Source organism: Dama dama, chromosome 14 (genome assembly GCF_033118175.1).
Source record: "Dama dama isolate Ldn47 chromosome 14, ASM3311817v1, whole genome shotgun sequence".
NCBI lineage: Eukaryota > Metazoa > Chordata > Mammalia > Artiodactyla > Cervidae > Dama > Dama dama.
Genome location: NC_083694.1, coordinates 43,215,786 through 43,233,724, shown reverse-complemented (window position 1 = coordinate 43,233,724; position 17,939 = coordinate 43,215,786). Strand labels below are relative to the sequence as shown.

Below are 17,939 nucleotides of genomic sequence, written 5' to 3'. Positions count from 1 at the left end.
GCTGCCATGGAGGACTTGGATTGTTTTTCCGGGACTCTCTTAGACTGTCACTGCTAGTTCAGTTTCTCTCAGTTGGGGGCTCCTGAAACAAGGATTTCAGTACAGGCAGTTTATTTGACAGGTGGTCCCAGGAAACACTGGAGGAGGAGTCTGAACATGAGAGAGGAAGGGGAGGCATAAAAAAAAAGTACTTTTCTCCAGCAAGTCACCATCATGGGCGACTGGAGCTTATAAGGAGGTCTGGATGGGTTCCATATTATTCCACCCAGACAGGAAGTGAGGAAGCCTGGAAGGAAACTACCAAGTCCTCATCTGCTGGATGAAGGGTGCTTTCAGGGCATCAGGATTCCCCCAGCCAGGAGGGCAGAACTAGGATTCAAACCTGGCCTGGTAGTCTATGCCTCAGAGGAAGCTCTGGAGTCACAGTGATTCCAAGTGACTTCTGCTCGGTCACCTTCTGGCTAGAAAGAGTTGATTTCCTCATCTTTATGTTGGGGATGGTGATAGTAGCTACTTCATAGGGTTGCCGTGAGGATGAAAAAAATGACATGGATAAAGAAGTATATGTAGATACAGACATAGACATAGATTCAGATACAGACATAGGTGTAGACATAGATATAGGTATAGATGTAGACAGGGATGGAGAGACAGATGTGGCTATAGACATGGCTACAGATGCAGATATAGGAGATGGCTACCGACTCCAGTATTCTTGCCTGGAAAATTCCATGGGACCTAGAGCCTGGTGGGCTACGGTCCACAGGGTTGCAAAGAGTAGGACACTGCTGAGTGACTTGAGCACAGATGTAGTTGTAGATGTAGAAATAGAAGCAAACCTAGACCACACATGGCGTGCTCCCCCTAGAGCTGCTGCTCACTGGGAGCTGGTAACATAAAAGAAAACACCGATTTTTCTGTGCATCTTCCTTGCAGTTGCATCACCCTCTGTCCTCAAGTCCATTCCCACTTCTTTGCTCCTCTCAAGTGGGTGCTCCCTTTTAGGCAGAAATGAAACTTACTCAAGTTTTCTCCCTTGATGGGGCCCCTCTCATGGGGTCTAGCCCACCTCTCCTTCCCCCCAGAGTAGTGCCCCAGCCTCCACTCCTTCCTCAGATCTTCCCCTCTGCTCTTTTTCACTCCTGAGTGTTCTCTGGCAGGCAGGGCAGCCCCACTCCCTTTGCATTGGGGGGGCACATGGGCCCCGCTGCAGCCCCTTGGCTTTCCCTCTCTGTCCTCAGGACCTGTGAACTGTGGGCGGAGGGACTTTCCCCATCATGCAGAGCAGAGCAAGTTCTAATAAAATCAGAGTGGTGGATTAAACACTATTAGGTTGCTCATTATTGCGAGTTAAAATGATGATTCCATTTATTAAGGCCATTTAAGTTGGACACTTAGGTTCCCTGTGGGATTATATCCTGCCAGAAGTGTCAGATGACAGGGCCCCTTGCCCTCCCAGAAAGCAAAGGGTGGGTCACCAGAAGAAGGCAGATTTCCTCAGTGGGTGCTATTGTGGTTCTGACTATGGACATGATGGTATCTGTGGATGCCCACTCTCTCTGGGTCATACCATTTATGATCTGGGGACAGTTGGCCTGAAGACACTGCAGAGGGTCAGTGACCATGTTTAGGATGACCAAGAGGAACAGAACAAATCACAAATCCTGTCTCAGCTCATGAGAAGCTGATAGGGTTAATGTCACATCTTCTCCAATAGATGAGTTTTCTGGGATGGAGGGGGTCCCTGCAACACTCTTGTGGGTCTCTTTGTTCTTCTTTGGAGGGGACAAGACAAGCAGCACCCGTCTATTTGATGGGATGTCTTCTTTGCTTATTCCCTGGGAAGTGGCTAAGTACAGCTTTTGGGCTTCAGGGTCCGTCTAATGGGTCTTTTAGGGAGCCAGCTCTCTGAAGATGAGAACAGGGCTGCAGTGGAAAGGGCCTGGCACAGTGGGGCCCAGATTCCAGCTTCCCTCCCATTCAGAAATGAAAGAGAACTGTAAGGTTTTCAATACAGACTGGTAAGAGCAAGACAGATATCATCAGCTGACAGGTTGTGACAAGCGTGCTGAGCTGTTTCCAGATTGTTTTAGTCGGCGCAGACTTAAAGGAGGAAACCAACACTGACACAAACCAATTGCACGGTGATCAGCAAACAACGAAGTGCTGGGAATCACTGTGGAAAGTCTGTAATTTCCAATGGAATCACTGGTTAGTCATCACTTTGCCGCTGAATGACACCACCCCGCTGGGTGGGAACTACAATTAGCCGCTGTCACCCTAGAGTGATTTTTTTCTTCCCTATAGACAATGGAATAGTAAGAGATCAATAGTCAGTGGTCTGTGTCCAATTGTGAAATGGCACATAGTTCAAAGGAAAAGAAAAGATTGGGATGGAGGCTTTTGCCCTGGGCCCCAGGGAAGCCTGGTTGCAAACTTCCTCACCTCTACTGCAGCAGAGAAACAGCAGCCAGCTTGCATCAGAAGGAATCTATCTAACAGAAACAGAATCCTGGGCACAGAGAACAGACTGGTGGTTGCCAAGGGGGAGGGGGTTGGGGGAGGGATGGAGTGTGAGGTTGGAGTTAGCAGATGTAAGCTTTTATATATAGAGTGAATAAACAAGATCCTACTATATAGCACAGGAAACTCTACTCAATATCCTATGACAAACCATAATGGCAAAGAGTATTTTTAAAAATGTATGCATGCATGTTCAGTCACATCTGACTTTGTGAGACTCCATGGATTGTAGCCCACCAGGCTCCTCTGTCCATGGGATTCTCCAGGCAGGAATACTGGAGTAGGTTACCATGCCCTCCTCCAGGGATCTTCCTGCATCTCTTACATCTCCTGCATTGCAGATGGATTCTTTACCCATTGAGCCACCATGGAAGCCCCCCAAAATGTATGTGTGTTTATATATATACACACATACATATATGTTGTTGTTCAGTCACTAAGTTCTGTCCAATTCTGCAACCCCATGGACTACAGCACGCCAGGCTTTCCTGTCCTTCACTGTCTCCTGGAGTTTGCTCAGATTCATGGCCATTGAGTTGGTGATGCTATCTCACCATCTCATCCTCTGCCACCCTCTTCTCCTTTTGCCTTCCATCTTTCCTAGCATCAGGGTATATGTATGTATACTTAAATCATTTTTCTGTGCAGCAGAAATTAGCACAACATTGCAAATCAACTGTACTTCAATAAAAAATATATTGATTAAAAAAAAAAAGACTTCCCTGGCAGTTCAGTGGTTAAGACTCCACGCTTTCACTGCAGGGGGTGTGGGTTCAATCCTTGGTCAGGGAACTAAGATCCAGCATTCCACATCTTGCAGCTAAGGAATAAAAATTAAATTAAATAAAAAAAAAAGAGGAAAGCCCTTGCTTTGCCCTGTTTGTGTCAGGAGCTGTCTCACACTGGCTAGGAGGGAGCTAGAAGGCCTGTGTGGTCCCCTGGGTGCTCAGATCACTGGCCTTTCCTTTCTCTGTGCTGAGCCTTCAGGTGGAGAGGGATACGGAGCTGACCAGGGTGGGTGTACTGTGCGCTGTAGCTTTCAGGGGCATCTTCCTTGAAGGATTTTCCAGGCTACAGCTATTGGAACTTTATTCTGGAAGGCTTGCCACAATACCTGCTCTCAGCTGCCAGGAGAGTTTAGTTCTTTGTTTCCTTGATGTCCCCAAACTAAAATACATCAAGGTGATGGCTATGAGGGGTTTCCCTGGTGGCTCAGATGGTAAAGAATCTGCTTATAATGCAAGGGACCTGGGTTCGAACCCTGGGTTAGGAAGATCCCCTGAAGAAAAAAATGGCAACTTACTCCAGTATTCTTGCCTGGGAAATCCCATGGACAGAGGAGCCTGGGGGGACAGGACTGAGTGACTAACACTTTCACTTTCTTCATGGCTATGAGGATGAGAGTAAACATCCTTTGCTCTCTGTGGTTGACACTTGAGGTCTTTCAGGAAAATTCTCTTTGTCCTTTGTAAAGGGCACAGAGAACAGCCCTCCTGCTCTTGGCATGAGCATGTGGGTAACTATTTTTCTAACTTACTATGGTCGTGGACAGAATAGACAGATTGCCTGGCGGTGCTGAGCCCTTTGACAGCTGAAGCCCAAATGGGAAAAAATCAGGTACTTAGCTTGCTTGGGAAGAAGTGCTGTAGGGCTCTTCCCCATCCAGCAGGAATCTAAATGCAGGCAATGAATCAGAGCATCTGGCCTCGGCGTCTAGTTCTTCCACTGGTCTGCGTTTAACATAGTCATCTAGTGTCTGCGTTAAACTTATTTATTTCCTAATGTAGGGTGATGGATTAAAAGATGTGAGGAAAATCTTTCCACAAGAGATAAGATATTGCAGGCTGCGACAACACCCCCGGCTCTTTTTTGCTTTCTCTCTTTTTCCTGCTTTTCAGGGCAGAGCTCAGGCCCCCACATCGTATATCCTGATTAGACGGTGGATATTACTAAGGGGATGTTTTTTAAGCCTATCATTGACACATTTAATTCATTAGGTACCAAATCCACAAGCAAATTTTGGCTGGCTGTAAAACACGGTTAATCCAGGGAGCTGCAATAAAAGGTGAAAAATTATGTTCCAGCAAATGTGGAATATTGCTTTTCTGTAGAGACTTTTACTGGTCTATGATATCTTTCTTCATAAATTTTTTTCTTGCTTGGTTCTCTTGGTAACTTAACCATTTGTTGTTTCCAGACCCCAGAATGGCTCCATGATTCTCTACAACAGGAAGAAAGTGAAATACAGGAAAGATGGGTATTGCTGGAAAAAGAGGAAAGATGGCAAAACGACCAGAGAGGACCACATGAAACTGAAGGTCCAGGGAGTGGAGGTAAAGAACAGAAAAGCTCTCTTGCTTCACGAATGTCATTTCCAGGCTGCAAGAGGATGGAATTGCTCTGGGGTCATTTGATGCCAGGCCCCTATTGTTCAAAGGCATTTTTGTTTGCCAAGACCCCATTTGTTGTTTCTCTTTTTTCCTACCTTCTTACCCTAATAGTCTCCATTTACAATTTCCATGAAATCAGATTTAGCTAAGATGTTTCTGATTCTTGAGAGTCCTTGGCATATACATTGGGATCTGCAAGGTTCCTGCAGATCCCAAGGAGCCACTTGTGCTTTGAGAGTTTGTAAGAGAACAGGGAGCTGTGTGTGGCATCTTCCTCTCCAGGTGGTGCTCAGTTGAGCGGGTCCCCTGGGAACCGGTGGTCCCCAACCAAAACCTGGCTTCCCTCCCTCTACTGACAGACCCTTCTGTTTCCCTCTGGGTGTTGCAGCCTCAGGGAGCTCACAGGTGTTGCAGATCATTAGATGGGCTAACAGGTGTGTCACAGGGCTCGGGCAGAGGTGGGCACTGCAGAGGGCATCTCCGAATGTTGTGCCAACTTCAGTTTGGGGCCTGTGGGAGAACAGGGTACGGTCTGGTTTCCTTGGTATCGTCCTGACCCCGCGTGCTCTCACCCTTAGGGAGCCACGGAGACATTCCCCTGGTTCATCTTTTCCATTGTTTGAGGGGCTGAGCCACATATCATAGCAGGAGAGAGAGAACTTGAATCATGGTGCGTCCTGGCCTGCAAGTTAGTGAGAGCACCCTCTTTGCTTTTCTTGCTGGTCCTCGTAAAGGATCTTCCCTGGGAGTCTGGCAGCTCCTGTCTTGGACCAGGACCAGAAGCTGGCCGCGATCCACCTAGGATTTCACAGTGGCCAGAAAGGGGCCTCCCGGAGTCCACTGGCACTTTGGGTCCTCCAGTGTATCAGGATTGATGGCTGGGACCCACTCGAGTTCAACGGCTCACCCTCCACGCTGATGCTCTTTGTGACGCGCTTTGTCATTACGACTTCTTCTATATTAATCATGTGCTTTTATGGCTGTTAAAAATAGCATCCAATGGCTTTTATTATATTGCCCCACAGAGAGAGATAACTTTTGTTTTATGCCTTTGCATTTTTTTAAAAACACCTAATAACAATGCTTTATGATGATGAACAAAGAAAAAGCTAGGGTAGGAGAAACCCCAGTTCCCTCTGTTCTCCTGGGTTCATTGCTTGCACAGCCAGGAAAAAGCAACTGTAGAGAACATTCAAATGCAGATTACCTCAACAGGCTGCTCCAGACCCAATCCCTGGACTGTGGCTGGTGATTGTGTAGCCATTGTTACAGGGATCAGAGGAAGGCAGGGTTTTGCTCTGATCTCCCCTGATGAAGGGATAGGTAGAAAGTGACAAGTGTGGGTGGAGCCACTAATGAAGGGCCACCCAGGCTGTGGGAATTCACAGCCAAACCATGGCCCTCAGCCCCTGTGCCCATGGGCATCTGGTAGATTTTATCTCTATGCTATGTAACTCTGGAACTTCTGGTTGTAAGTATTAATAACGGTGGGGTGGGATTCTGGCTTGGCAGCAGCCAAAGCTCAGGGGGGAAAAAAGCCCCAGTGTTCATTTTCTTCCTTCCTGTTGTAAATTAGAATCGTCACTGGATGGAATCAGAATGATTTATGGGTATTTTTAGGCCACATTTATGTTTGGAGTTATTTGTGGCTCCCTTTCCTGCAGGCTAATATGTAGACATGGTGGGGAGGTGGATTGGACCCTCAGACCACCGAGGAAAGGGATGAATGGACAAGGTGGTGGCGGGTTTCCATGACTTTCCGGGCATGAGTGGCGGTGGGGAGGTAGTGATGGGAGGCAGGCTTGGAGGAGCCTTGGCAGCATCACAAGGGGGTATGTTTTCAGGTTCTTGGAGAGTGAGGCCCCACAGTGAGACCCCACAGTGAGAGTGAGGCTCTCACCCAGTGAGATGTGGTGGCTGATCCCAGTGAGTTTGGGGAGCTGTCCCATTGAGTCGATCAGCAAACACCTACCTGTGGCCCTACCCTGTGCAGGGAGGGCCCTGTGGTGTCCACTGAGGAAACAGGAGTAGTGTTCTGGGTCCCAAGAACTCACCTTCAAATTGAGGAGGTAGCCATATATGTGCCTAAAAGTCACTAACAGTGCTGAGCAGTATGGAAGGCTGAGCTTTAAAGAGGCATGTTCTGGGGTTCAGAGTGGCCTGTGATAATTAGAGAAGCTTTCTGGGTGAGAAGAAGCTTCCTGTAAGCGAAGATCTTACAGTTGGGTGGAACTGTGTGTCATAATTTCCATAGTGTTTCCTGGCTTACCTTTCTCATTTAGTCATGTGATTCTGAGAGTCCTTCATCCCTTTGAACTGTTCTGGAGTATTCAACTTAGGAGCATTTGAGACCCTCCTTGGTAGGTGGACTTTGGATTCTTTCCAGTTTTCCAACATTATGATGTTTGGGTCAATGTTACGATCCTTGCCTGCTTGTGCAAGACTTGGCATTGCTGGGTGTAGGGTCTGAGAATTTTCAGTCTTACTCAGTTGCTCAGTCATGTCTGACTCTTTGTAACCCCATGGACTGTAGCACGCCAGGGTCCTCTGTCCATGGGATTTTTCCAGACAAGAATACTGGAGTGGGTTGCCATTTCCTCCTCTAGGGGATCTTCCTGACCCAGGGATCGAACCCGCGTCTCTTGCATCTCCTGCATTGGCAGGTGGGTTCCCAGTGCCACCTGGGAAGCCCCTCAGTCTTACTGGATATGGCCAAATTGCTCCTGAGTGGTTGTGCCAACCTCCCTCCCACCAGCACTGAGAATGACCATTTCTTCTGTGCCTCTCATGTGCTGCTAGGTGAAAGAAGGTACCCCGTTCAGTGTGAATTGGAGTTGTTCTCAGTTACTTGTGGGGATGAGCTCGTTCATTCTGGTGTTCATGGAAGTCCTCTGCTGCGGATTGTCTACCCTGGGTAGGATTTGTAAACAGTCCCAAAGGAAGGCTTCTCTGGCAAGACAAGTCCCACTTCTCAGTGGCATTTCTCCTGCCTTTGTTCTGAGCTAGACCAGTAACTGAAGCCCAGTAGTCCTTCTGGGGACAGTAGGCAGGTGGTCCTTTGTACCTGGGAAACTGCCGTGTGAACACAGGTGGGTTTTGAATCTCACAAGGGGAGGGACTTCCCAGTTTGGACCCTTCTTCCTTCTTCAGTCCTCCTTGGTGGCTCAGATGGTAAACCTGCCTGCAATGCCTAAGACCCAGGTTCGATCCCTGGGTTGGGAAGATCCCTTGGAGAAGGAAATGGCACTCCACTCCAGTATTCTTGCCTGGAGAATTCCATGGACAGAGGTGCCTGGTGGGCTACAGTCCATGGAGTCACAAAGAATTGGACAGGACTGAGCAACTAACACTTTCACTCTCTCCTTCATTGGATTCAATCCAGTGGTTTCTGTTGACTGAGTACCTATATCATGCCAGACATGGTGCCCACCAGCTACCCCTACTGCTGGGTGAGGCAGACAGCCCTGCCCGGGTCTTGGGACTGTGATTTTTCTACCACCCGCCCAGTTTCCTCTCTTCGAGGGCATGATAAAGATATTTGGATCCACCGTTTAACACATCACTTGCTGTAAGCCTTCCCTCAGGCCAGGAAAACTTCCAGCCCTGTTCACGGAACTGCTTGAGGCCTGGCTGCTTTTGTTCTCAGAGGCTGGGGCCCTCGGCACAGACAGCAACTCAGAGGCACATTGATTTTCTCATCCTGGCCCAGGATGGGGGCAGCTGCTTTGGAGGCTGTTGAGCTCTAAGGTCCGTGATTAGTTGTCTTGTCTGTAAGCCAAGGAGAAGCCAGCTCGATAAGGTTTCTAGGGATGACAGAGGTTGGCAGGGAGGAAAAAAGAAGGTGGTTGTGGTGTCAATGTTTCGTGAGATGAAATCTCAGCAGGCCTGAAACGGGTCCTGCTCACCAGGTAGATTGATGCCTGCTTACCTGGGGCCTGGGTAGGGGAGACGAGCTGTTTTTGGCAGGGAAGTGGGGGATATTCCTGGAGAGCAGAGAGGTACATCTTGTGACCCCATGCCCCTGGGATTGCCACACCACGGCTGGGATGCGCTGGGTGAAGTCAGCCCAGGGAGATGTTCTTCAAGCTGATCTAGAAGAGCACTTTTCAAGTTCACAGTGCTCTTCTCTGGCTGTCTTCAGCCGTGTCTGCACACCTCTCTTCTGAAAGTGCCCAGTGTCTCAGAATCCAGGCTGTCGACCTCCCAACACCCTCACTGCTGGGGTCCCATCACTCAGGGATCCCCAGCCTCTGGGATCTAATGTCTGATGATCTGAGGCGGAGCTGATGTAATAATAGTAGAAATAAAGTACACAATAAGTATAATGTTCTTGAATCATCCCCAAACCATCCCCACCCCACTCCCCGGTCTGTGGAAACATTATCTTCCACAAAACTGGTCCCTGGTGCCGAAAAAGTTTGGGGACCGCTGTCATAACAGGAGCCACCCCTGGCTGCAGGCTAATGAATCTCCTATATGCCTGGTATGCTATCTCACTCAACCCTTCTCAAAACATCCATGCCAGATACATACTGTTACACCCATTTCATAGGTGAAGTGATGGCGCCTTGAGAGGGCTTCCTTGCTCCACATCCCACCCTGAATCAGCGTGGAGCTGGGACTTGAGCCCCAAGGCCTGCCTGGCTCTACAGTGTGAGCACTTGCCTTTGGCACTCTGGTGGGGTTTCGGGTCAAGTCCAGCACACACCCTTTGTTCATCAGCCTGCTGTCAAATACTTTCTACCCACTATCACTGGGGAAGGTACTGAAGATGTGGTAATGTCATCAAGAACACTCCCCATCTCGTGGGGACAAAAAAAAAAAAAAAAATCAAGCTCACAACTGGGGGTTCCTGAGGGCTGGGATAGGAGGACACATAGGTGTCTAAGGCAGACTTGGTCTTAAGACATAGACACAGGGCACTAAGTGCTGGAGGAGCCAGACAGTGGCAAGGTAGGGATGAGGAGTATCAGTGGACAGAGACAGAGGCTGTTGAAAAATAGCTAAGATGATTTAAAGCAACAGATGCCCAGACTAACAACCTGTCAGCATCCCTTCCAGCCCTTTGCACACCAGATGCTCACCCCCTGGGGACAAGGCTCTCTCTGCTCTGGTCACAAGGTTTTCCTTGCCATAGACATCCTGCCTTTAGAACCAGTGGGTTGTTGATTTGACCGTGGGTAGCATGGACAAACACATCCTTCCTCCCGAGCCTGTTCCGAGGTGGAAAGGAACCCTCTCGTCTGTATCATCTGCCCTGCAGAAAGGCCCGCCATTGCCTCTGATTGGAATTTTCAGTTGTAAAGAGAGTTTTGTTTTGCTGACCTGTTTGTGCTGCCTGAAAGAATGAAAAACTGCTTTGACTTCTCAACTGAACGCCTGAAAGCTCAATGCCCCATCTGGAACGTGGCAGCGGTAGGCAAGGATATGTTTTTGGACTTGGCCTTATTAGAAGTGAGGTTTTTTACTTGGACACTTAGGCCACATATTAAGAAGGAACAAAAAAGGCACCTCTTTTAAAAGTAGGAGCAATATTGTAGTTACCGCATTAGGAATTAGCAGGGCATGAAATAACTGTCTGCCTCGTGGTGATGCCAGATCATTTCAGCTCTGCTTGCAGCAATAAGATAAATAGGTATCTTGCTTGCAGCTGATGGGAAATATTTAAAATAGTCAGCCACAAACATGTATGGTGCCCAAATCAGGTTTGGGAAATGGCAATGAATAGATAAGGAGGAAGTGAGTTGACTGATGAAACAGCTGAGGGGCAGAAGCTCAGGAAGGGGCAAATGAGTCTGTGTTGGCACTCTGTGCTTTTAAAAAGAATGCAGATTTTTTCTTGCCTTCTGCAAATGATCGTGTGGCTTTGGTCTGTGGATGCATTATGTCATTCCCATTCCTCTTCAGACTTGCCATGAGCCCACTGGTCTACATTGTATAAAGAGTTCCTTGCTCAAAACCTCTTTTTTCCATGTCTGCCAGCCTTGTATTAATAACTTCTGAACCTTCCAGGGTATCTTCTCTGATCTTCTACAGCCAGAAGAAATTATCCTGTTTTTAATTGCTATAGTGCTCCACCTGCGCCTCCCTTGAGGAAGTGTTCTCTGTGAGTCTATATGAGTTCTGTCCAGTTTAATAAACACATATTATTTTCTAGATTGGGCTTCCCTGGTGACTCGGTGGTAGAGAATTTACCTGCCAATGCAGGAGACACAGGTTTGACCCCTGGGTCAGGAAGATCCCCTGGAGAAGGAAATGGCAACCTGCTTCAGTGTTCTTGCTGTGAAAAATCCCATGGACAGAGGAGTCTGATGGGGTCCATGGGGTCTCAAAGAGTGGGACACAGCTTAGTGACTAAACAACACAGATTTTCTAGATACTTAACACCATTATCTGGTGTCTAGATACCAGGTGATTCGGAGAGGATAGAGACAGGCAAGTAAGACAGAGGATCCTATTGGGGAACCTTCAGAAACTTGAAACTGTCATTTTAGTATGGTATGTTGATTGTTGCGATGGAGAAATGGTTTGGGGACAAACTTGTTTCTCTATCTGAGGAGAGGTTCTCCTCAGTCACCCACGGAAACTTGTTCTGAGCAGGGGGATCTGCTGAAGGACCACCCGCCTTCACAGTTACCCCCTCCTCTGAGCCTCGCCCCAGCCCTGCCATTCAGTCACAGCAGGTATTTTTATCCCTGCTGGTCACATGTCTGAGAATCGAACTCAGATCTTGGGGATGTCCAGTCTCGTCCACCCTCCCCATCTGATTCTGAGAGATGTGATCAAGGTGTCTGGTCTTATGACTGTCTCCAGTTCAGGGAGCCAGTCCCTTTTTTTTTTTTTTGAAGATTTATTTATTTACATATGGGTGTGCTGGGTCTTCATTGCTGCAGACAGGCTTTCTCTAGTTGCAGTACGAGGGCTTCTCATTGCAGTGGCTTCTCTTGTTGCAGAGCATAAGCTATAGGGCATGTCGGTTTCAGCAGTTGCAGCTCATGGGCTTAGTTGTCTTGCGGCATGTTGGATCTTCCCAGACCAGGGATTGAACCCGTGTCTCCTGACTTGGCAGATGGATTCTTTACCACTGAGCCACCAGGGAAGCCCCGGGAGCCAGTCTGTTAAATGGCAGCTGGGAGAGTCTCCCGCGGTTCTCTTTTGGCTTTCAATCATCCGAATTTTTGTGCCACATTCTGCTGGCACGCGCACACATTAAACTTAATTTCCTGTTACCTGGGTGTGTTTTGGTGGAATCAATTCAGGAACACAAATCCATAGTCCCTCCTTAATTTCTAATTACTTAGCATCCCTGGTGGCACGTCCCTACCCAATTCATATAATTAAATTTTTAACTAATAAATAACATAAGCCAGCTACATTTTGAAGGGGCCAGAGCACCCTTTCTGTTCACAGTCCACCAGCTCATGAAGGCCTGGCCAGGGTGCTGGTTCTACTTCTCTTCTTGGGGCTCCCTCGTCCCTGACCACAGCCAGCCGATGATGCAACAGCAAGGATGTTATGCATCATTTAGTGAATATCTATTGAATACTTGCTCCTGTACCCAGCACTTGACAAGTACCATCTTATTCAGTGACTTGGCAGCTTGCCTACCCAGCGTGGGTAGGTACTGTCATGATCCTCTTTGTGTTTATGTATTCATGGCTCTCCTGGGTCTTTGTTGTCATGTGTGGGGTTTCTCTAGTTGTGGCAAGTAGGGTCTGCTTTTTGTTGCGGTCCACGGGCATCTTGTTGTGATGGCATCCCTTGTTGCAGAGCACAGGCTCTAGCGAGCGCGGGCTCAGTAGTTGCAGCACATGGGTTTAGTTGCCCTGTAGCACATGGAATGTTCTGGGACCAGGGGTTGAGCCTGTGACTCTTGCATTGGCATGCAGATTCTTAAAACCATTGGAGCACTAGGGAAGTCCCATGATCTTCATTTTTGACAAAGTAATTAATTTTCTGGAGGTAAATAAATGGGGGTTTCCCAGGTGATAGAGTGGTAAAGAATCCCCTTGCCAATTCAGGAGACATGGGCTCAATTCCTGGGTCTGGACAATCCCCTAGAGTAGGAAACAGCAACCCATTCCCGTATTCTTGCCTGGAGAATTCCATGCGGAGAGGAGCCTGGCAGGCTACAGTCCATGGAGTCACAGAGTCGGACTTGACTGAGCAACTGAGCACACAAAGAAATGTATCCAAGGATACACTAGCTGGTTAATATCAGAGTCAAGATACCATACCCTACCAGGTCTGTCTGGGAAATTGTCTTTCAAATTCCCAGTTTCCTCATCACTATACCTCATTGACTTCCAAAGTACCTGGATCCCCAGAAGATGTGTTCTTGGTCCACAGAATCCTGGGAATGAAAAGATTAACATATAGCACTGAGCACAAAAGCCTGGGTCAAAGTCAAGACTGGGGATCAGGAAAGCCTTTCGGAGAAGTGATGGCCCCCTTTTTGGTCACTGGTCAGCCCTTCCTCGTAACTCCAACCAGTCAAGGGAAAAGAGTTCTTACCTCACTGAGCCTCCAGCCCAGGAGCCTGGCTCTGTCAGGCCACCACGGGCTGCAGAAGACCTGGATGTCATCCACTTCCGAGGTTGGGAGTTTGTCCTCAACACTCTGAATACCCTGCATGACCTGTCTTAGCTCTGGTTTCAGCCAAGTCTTTTAGGAGCTTCTTATATTTCCATGTTATGTTAATCTGCTCCTGGGATGAACTGCCCATTTCCATTACTCCTGAAGCTACAGGATATTCTCACCCTGGTGATAAAGGTCTGTGTGCTCACTCTCCCCATGTAGGGTTGCCAGATTTAGTGTGCACGCATGCACACACACACATACACACACATGCACACACCCATACACATACATGAGATATAGATGCTCAGCCCCATTTGAACTTGAGTTAAACAAGAATAGATTTTTTAGTGCAAGAATGGTCCTCACAATATTTGGGACATACTTATACTAAAGCTTTTTACTAATAGTTTGTTTATTTTTGGTTGTGTTGAGTCTTCTTTGCTGTGCTCGGGCCTTCTCCAGTTGCAGTGAGCAGGGGCTACTCTATTGCAGTGCACGGGTTACTGATTGTGGTGGCTTTTCTTGTGGATCACGGGCTCTAGGGCACTTGGGCTTCAGGAGTTTGTGGCTTCCCTCCCAGGCTCTAGAGTGCAGGCTCAATAGTTGTGGCACATGGGCTAAGATGGCATGTGGAATCTTCCAGGACCAGGGATCAAACTTGTGGCCTCTGCACTGGCAGGCAGATTCCCATCCACTATATCACCTGGAAAGTCTCTTATACTGAAAAGTTATCTGGTGCATCTCTGAAGCTCACATGTAGTCCTGTATTTTGTCTGGTTACCCTCTCACCATCTGAGCAGTTTCCTGGGTGTCTTTGCAGACAGAGATTTGGCTGCTTGGGTATCGGTCTCATTGAAGACTTGAAGAATTGGGTTGGTTTCTCTCCAGACACATCATCAATACAGGAACCAGAAAAACAAGGACAGACACTGGCCCTGGCTTAGGAAAGAAGAACTTCCTGGCAGTTAGTTAGCTGATGAACCCACATGCTGCCAGGCTGGGGCCCTTCCTGCCCTCTCTGAGAAGTGAGTCCTAGGTGCCTCCTCTCCCAGGAGGTCTGCGGAAGCCTGAGTTCCGTGCCCTTAATAGACCACTGCCTGGAGGAAGGCAGGCCTCCTGCCAGCAGTGTTTAGAAAGCAACTTGTTAGTGAAGGAGGTGCCAGGACGATTTTGAAGGAACACGTTTATAGTTTTTGCCTTCGTCATATCTCTGGTAGATGACAACATGTAAAATATTTTGCAATTCCCTTTTTAAACTTGATTGCAGCCTTATTGAACTAGAAACTCCCCGAGAAGGTGGAGCTGCAGAATGCCAACTTGGTATGCCGAGCTTGTATTTAATTATTATCATAACAGTCCCTTAATATCATTGCAGATTAGCCCACAAGGACATGAATGGAAATTTTAGCATATTCAATTACAACAGAAACCCTTGAACACCACTGTCAAAATTCACCCAGGGCCTCCCTCTGTTTTGGCCTCCACGTTCGGCAGGCACAAAGTTAGACGTTACCCAGGCCACACAGCCTTGATTTGTAAGCATTATTTATGGCCTCGTCTGGAGGCTGGGGGTGCCTTTTAAGAACATGATATATATCCTAACTGCTACCCACCTCAGTAAATGACCAGATTTGGTTGTTTGCGTTGGGTAAAGGATATCTCTGGCCTTCGCTTGACTGAATAGTAAATTATTGATCTTCTGCACATCTTTCAATTCCCTCACATTGCTGGGCAAATTTACTTCTGTCATCGGTGACTGCGGCTTGTCTCCAGTGGAGCCGTGCTCTTGGTGCTCGGAGAGCATGAATCACCAGCCTTGTCCTAGAAGAGTCACACCTGGCCCCCCTTTAGTTGAAACCATCAAGGGGAAGAAGGTATGTGGCTTGCAGAGTAATCGGGCCCCCATTGCTCTCTCTGCCCACTTCCCACAGGCCAGCAAAAACCATGGGGAAATAAAGTTGAGGTGAAGGACTTTTGTGCTCCCTGGAGTGGGGCAAGAGAAGCATTACTGCGTAAATGAGAAACAGAGAAGCTCTTCACACGGCTTATGCAGTGGAGGGTGGAGGCCGCTTCGATGGTGGCTGGCTCTGGTTGCCTGGTTTCTTGTGTGTGTTTGTTGGAGTTTGTGGCTGCTAAGCTGCTCTACACTTGCCCTCCCTGGACTCAAGGTTAGAACCATAAAGCAGGCAATTTCACAAAAGAGCCCCTTTCTGTTCTGGAGTTTTTCTTCCAGACAGATGAAATGTCCTTGCACTTCCTCTTTGTTCTTCTTAATTCTAACACCTCGTAGTGCTGTGTACCCTTCAGGGTTTGCCTTTCCATCTTGTTGCAAAAAACTCCTGCAAAGGCCAACACCAGCAGAGACACCTATGTTTTCACGTGGCTGTTTGCTCCCACGTGTGGTCCATTGGTCAGCAATATCAGCCCACTTGGAGCCCTTTAGAAGGGTAGAATTTCAGGTCCTGCCCCAAGTTTTGTTGAATCTAAATCTGCCTTTGGTGTGATAAAATATCCACCTGTCAATGCAGGAGACAAAAGAGATGCAGGTTCCATCTCTGGGTGGGGAAGATCCCCTGGAGAAGGGAATGGCAACCCACTCCAATATTCTTGTCTGGGGAATCCCATGGACGGAGTAGCCTGGCTGGGTACAGTCCATAGGGTTGCACAGAGTCAGACATGACTGAAGTGACTTAGCATGCATGCATGAACCCACTACCCACCATGATTCAGAAGCGTGTGGATTTGGAAAAAGATTGACACGTGCCATCTTCTTGCTGTTGGTGGGATCCTCCCTTGGTGACTCAGTCCTAGGCAGGTAGTTTTAAAAATCTTATCTTAAGAAAAATGTCCAAAGGAAGATTTTACAAGTTCATCTGGTAATTCATTACTTGACTCTAAGCATCCTTTATAGATATCTCACTGAATAGGCTCTGATGTTTGAGCCTATTAGATCTTATTCTGCCCTTGGCCATTACGTGGGTAGGACAGCGAATCTCTGGACACAGGGCACACAGAGAGGCTGCCGATGACTGCGAAGCAGCCCCGACCTCTCTCCTCCAGGTGAAGCAGCCCATTCTTGCACTGATCCAATGTCCCCCTTGTAGTCCAGGGCTTGGCGTGGTACCTGGTACACAGTTGGTGCTCAGTAAACACTTTTGGAATGAATGGATAACATGAATGCATTTCTTTTGTGAAAAGCTGGACAGTACAGGAATTCCCTGCTTTTCAAAAGTTCAATTTATGCTGCATCACTTTTATGAAAGACCTACGTTAGCACCTGTTTTCACTAGCTGAAAGAAATCCAGACAATTTTCACTTTTAGGAAAAAAGGCAAAAATAGCATTCAGCATTGGTTTTGCAGATACCATTGTAGAGAAAGCTGTACCCTGAGTGATGGGAGTGCTGCCACCAAGCTCCTTCCCCCAGAACCACATACAGCTTCTCAGGATTCAGCTGCCAGAGCTGTGACCTGGGTCTGAGCACCTGTGCTTTATCTCCATTTATTTTGTGTCTTTGTTAGCTAGATGTGTCCTAAGGTAATTGCTTCTTTGCTTTACACTGTTTCAACTTACAAAAGGTTTCATAGAAATAGGTTCCTTTAGGATAGCATGGAAACCTGTAAATAGTTTTGGTTTTGCAGTTTAGAGGTCTCCATGGCAACTATTGTAACGTGAAAGCAGCCATAGGTTACATAGTTAAGGAATGGATGTGACTGTGTTCCAATAAGACTTTATCTATAAAGGCATGCTGAGGGCCGGATTTGGACTGTGGATGAACTTCACAGACTTCTGTTCAAGGTTACAGCAGCAGGTTCTGGAAGAAATAGGAGGGGCTGTGGACACTTGTGAGAGATGGGCGAGGAATGATGAAGGACTTGCCACAAATCCTCTTACAGACTTAAATTTGATCACTGGTGCATCCTAGGATTCATGTTTGCTACCTGATGGTATTCACGGTTCAGTTCAGTAGCTCAGTCTTGTCCGACTTTTTGCGACCCCACGGACTGTGGCATACCAGGTTTCCCTGTCCATCACCAACTCCTTGAGCTTGCTCAAACTAATGTCCATTGAGTTGGTGATGCTGTCCAACCATCTCATCCTCTATCGTCCCCTTCTCCTCCCGCCTTCGGTCTTTCCCAGCATCAGGGTCTTTTCCAACGAGTCAGTACTTTGCATCGGGTGGCCAAAGTATCGGAGTTTCAGCTTCAACATCAACCCTTCCAATGAATATTCAGGACTGATTTCCTTTAGGATTAACTGGTTTGATTTCTTTGCAGTCCAAGGGACTCTCAAGAGTCTTCTCCAATACCACAGTTCAAAAGCATTAATTCTTCAGCACTCAGCTTTCTTTATAGTCCAACTCTCACATCCATACATGACTACTGGAAAAGCCATAGTTTGACTAGATGGACCTTCATCAGCAAACTAATGTCTCTGCTACTTGGCT

At 47.6% G+C, this 17,939-nt stretch overlaps 1 protein-coding gene across 1 annotated transcript in view; it reads left to right on the top strand.

The window, feature by feature from the left end:
* The window catches only part of CAMTA1 (calmodulin binding transcription activator 1), a 965,206-nt gene that overhangs the window by 465,545 nt on the left and 481,722 nt on the right, over nucleotides 1-17,939 (top strand). Inside the window, exon 5 of the mRNA XM_061160492.1 lies at nucleotides 4,721-4,856. Within this exon, the coding sequence (XP_061016475.1) occupies nucleotides 4,721-4,856 (136 nt within the window). The remainder of the gene's footprint in view (nucleotides 1-4,720; nucleotides 4,857-17,939) is intronic.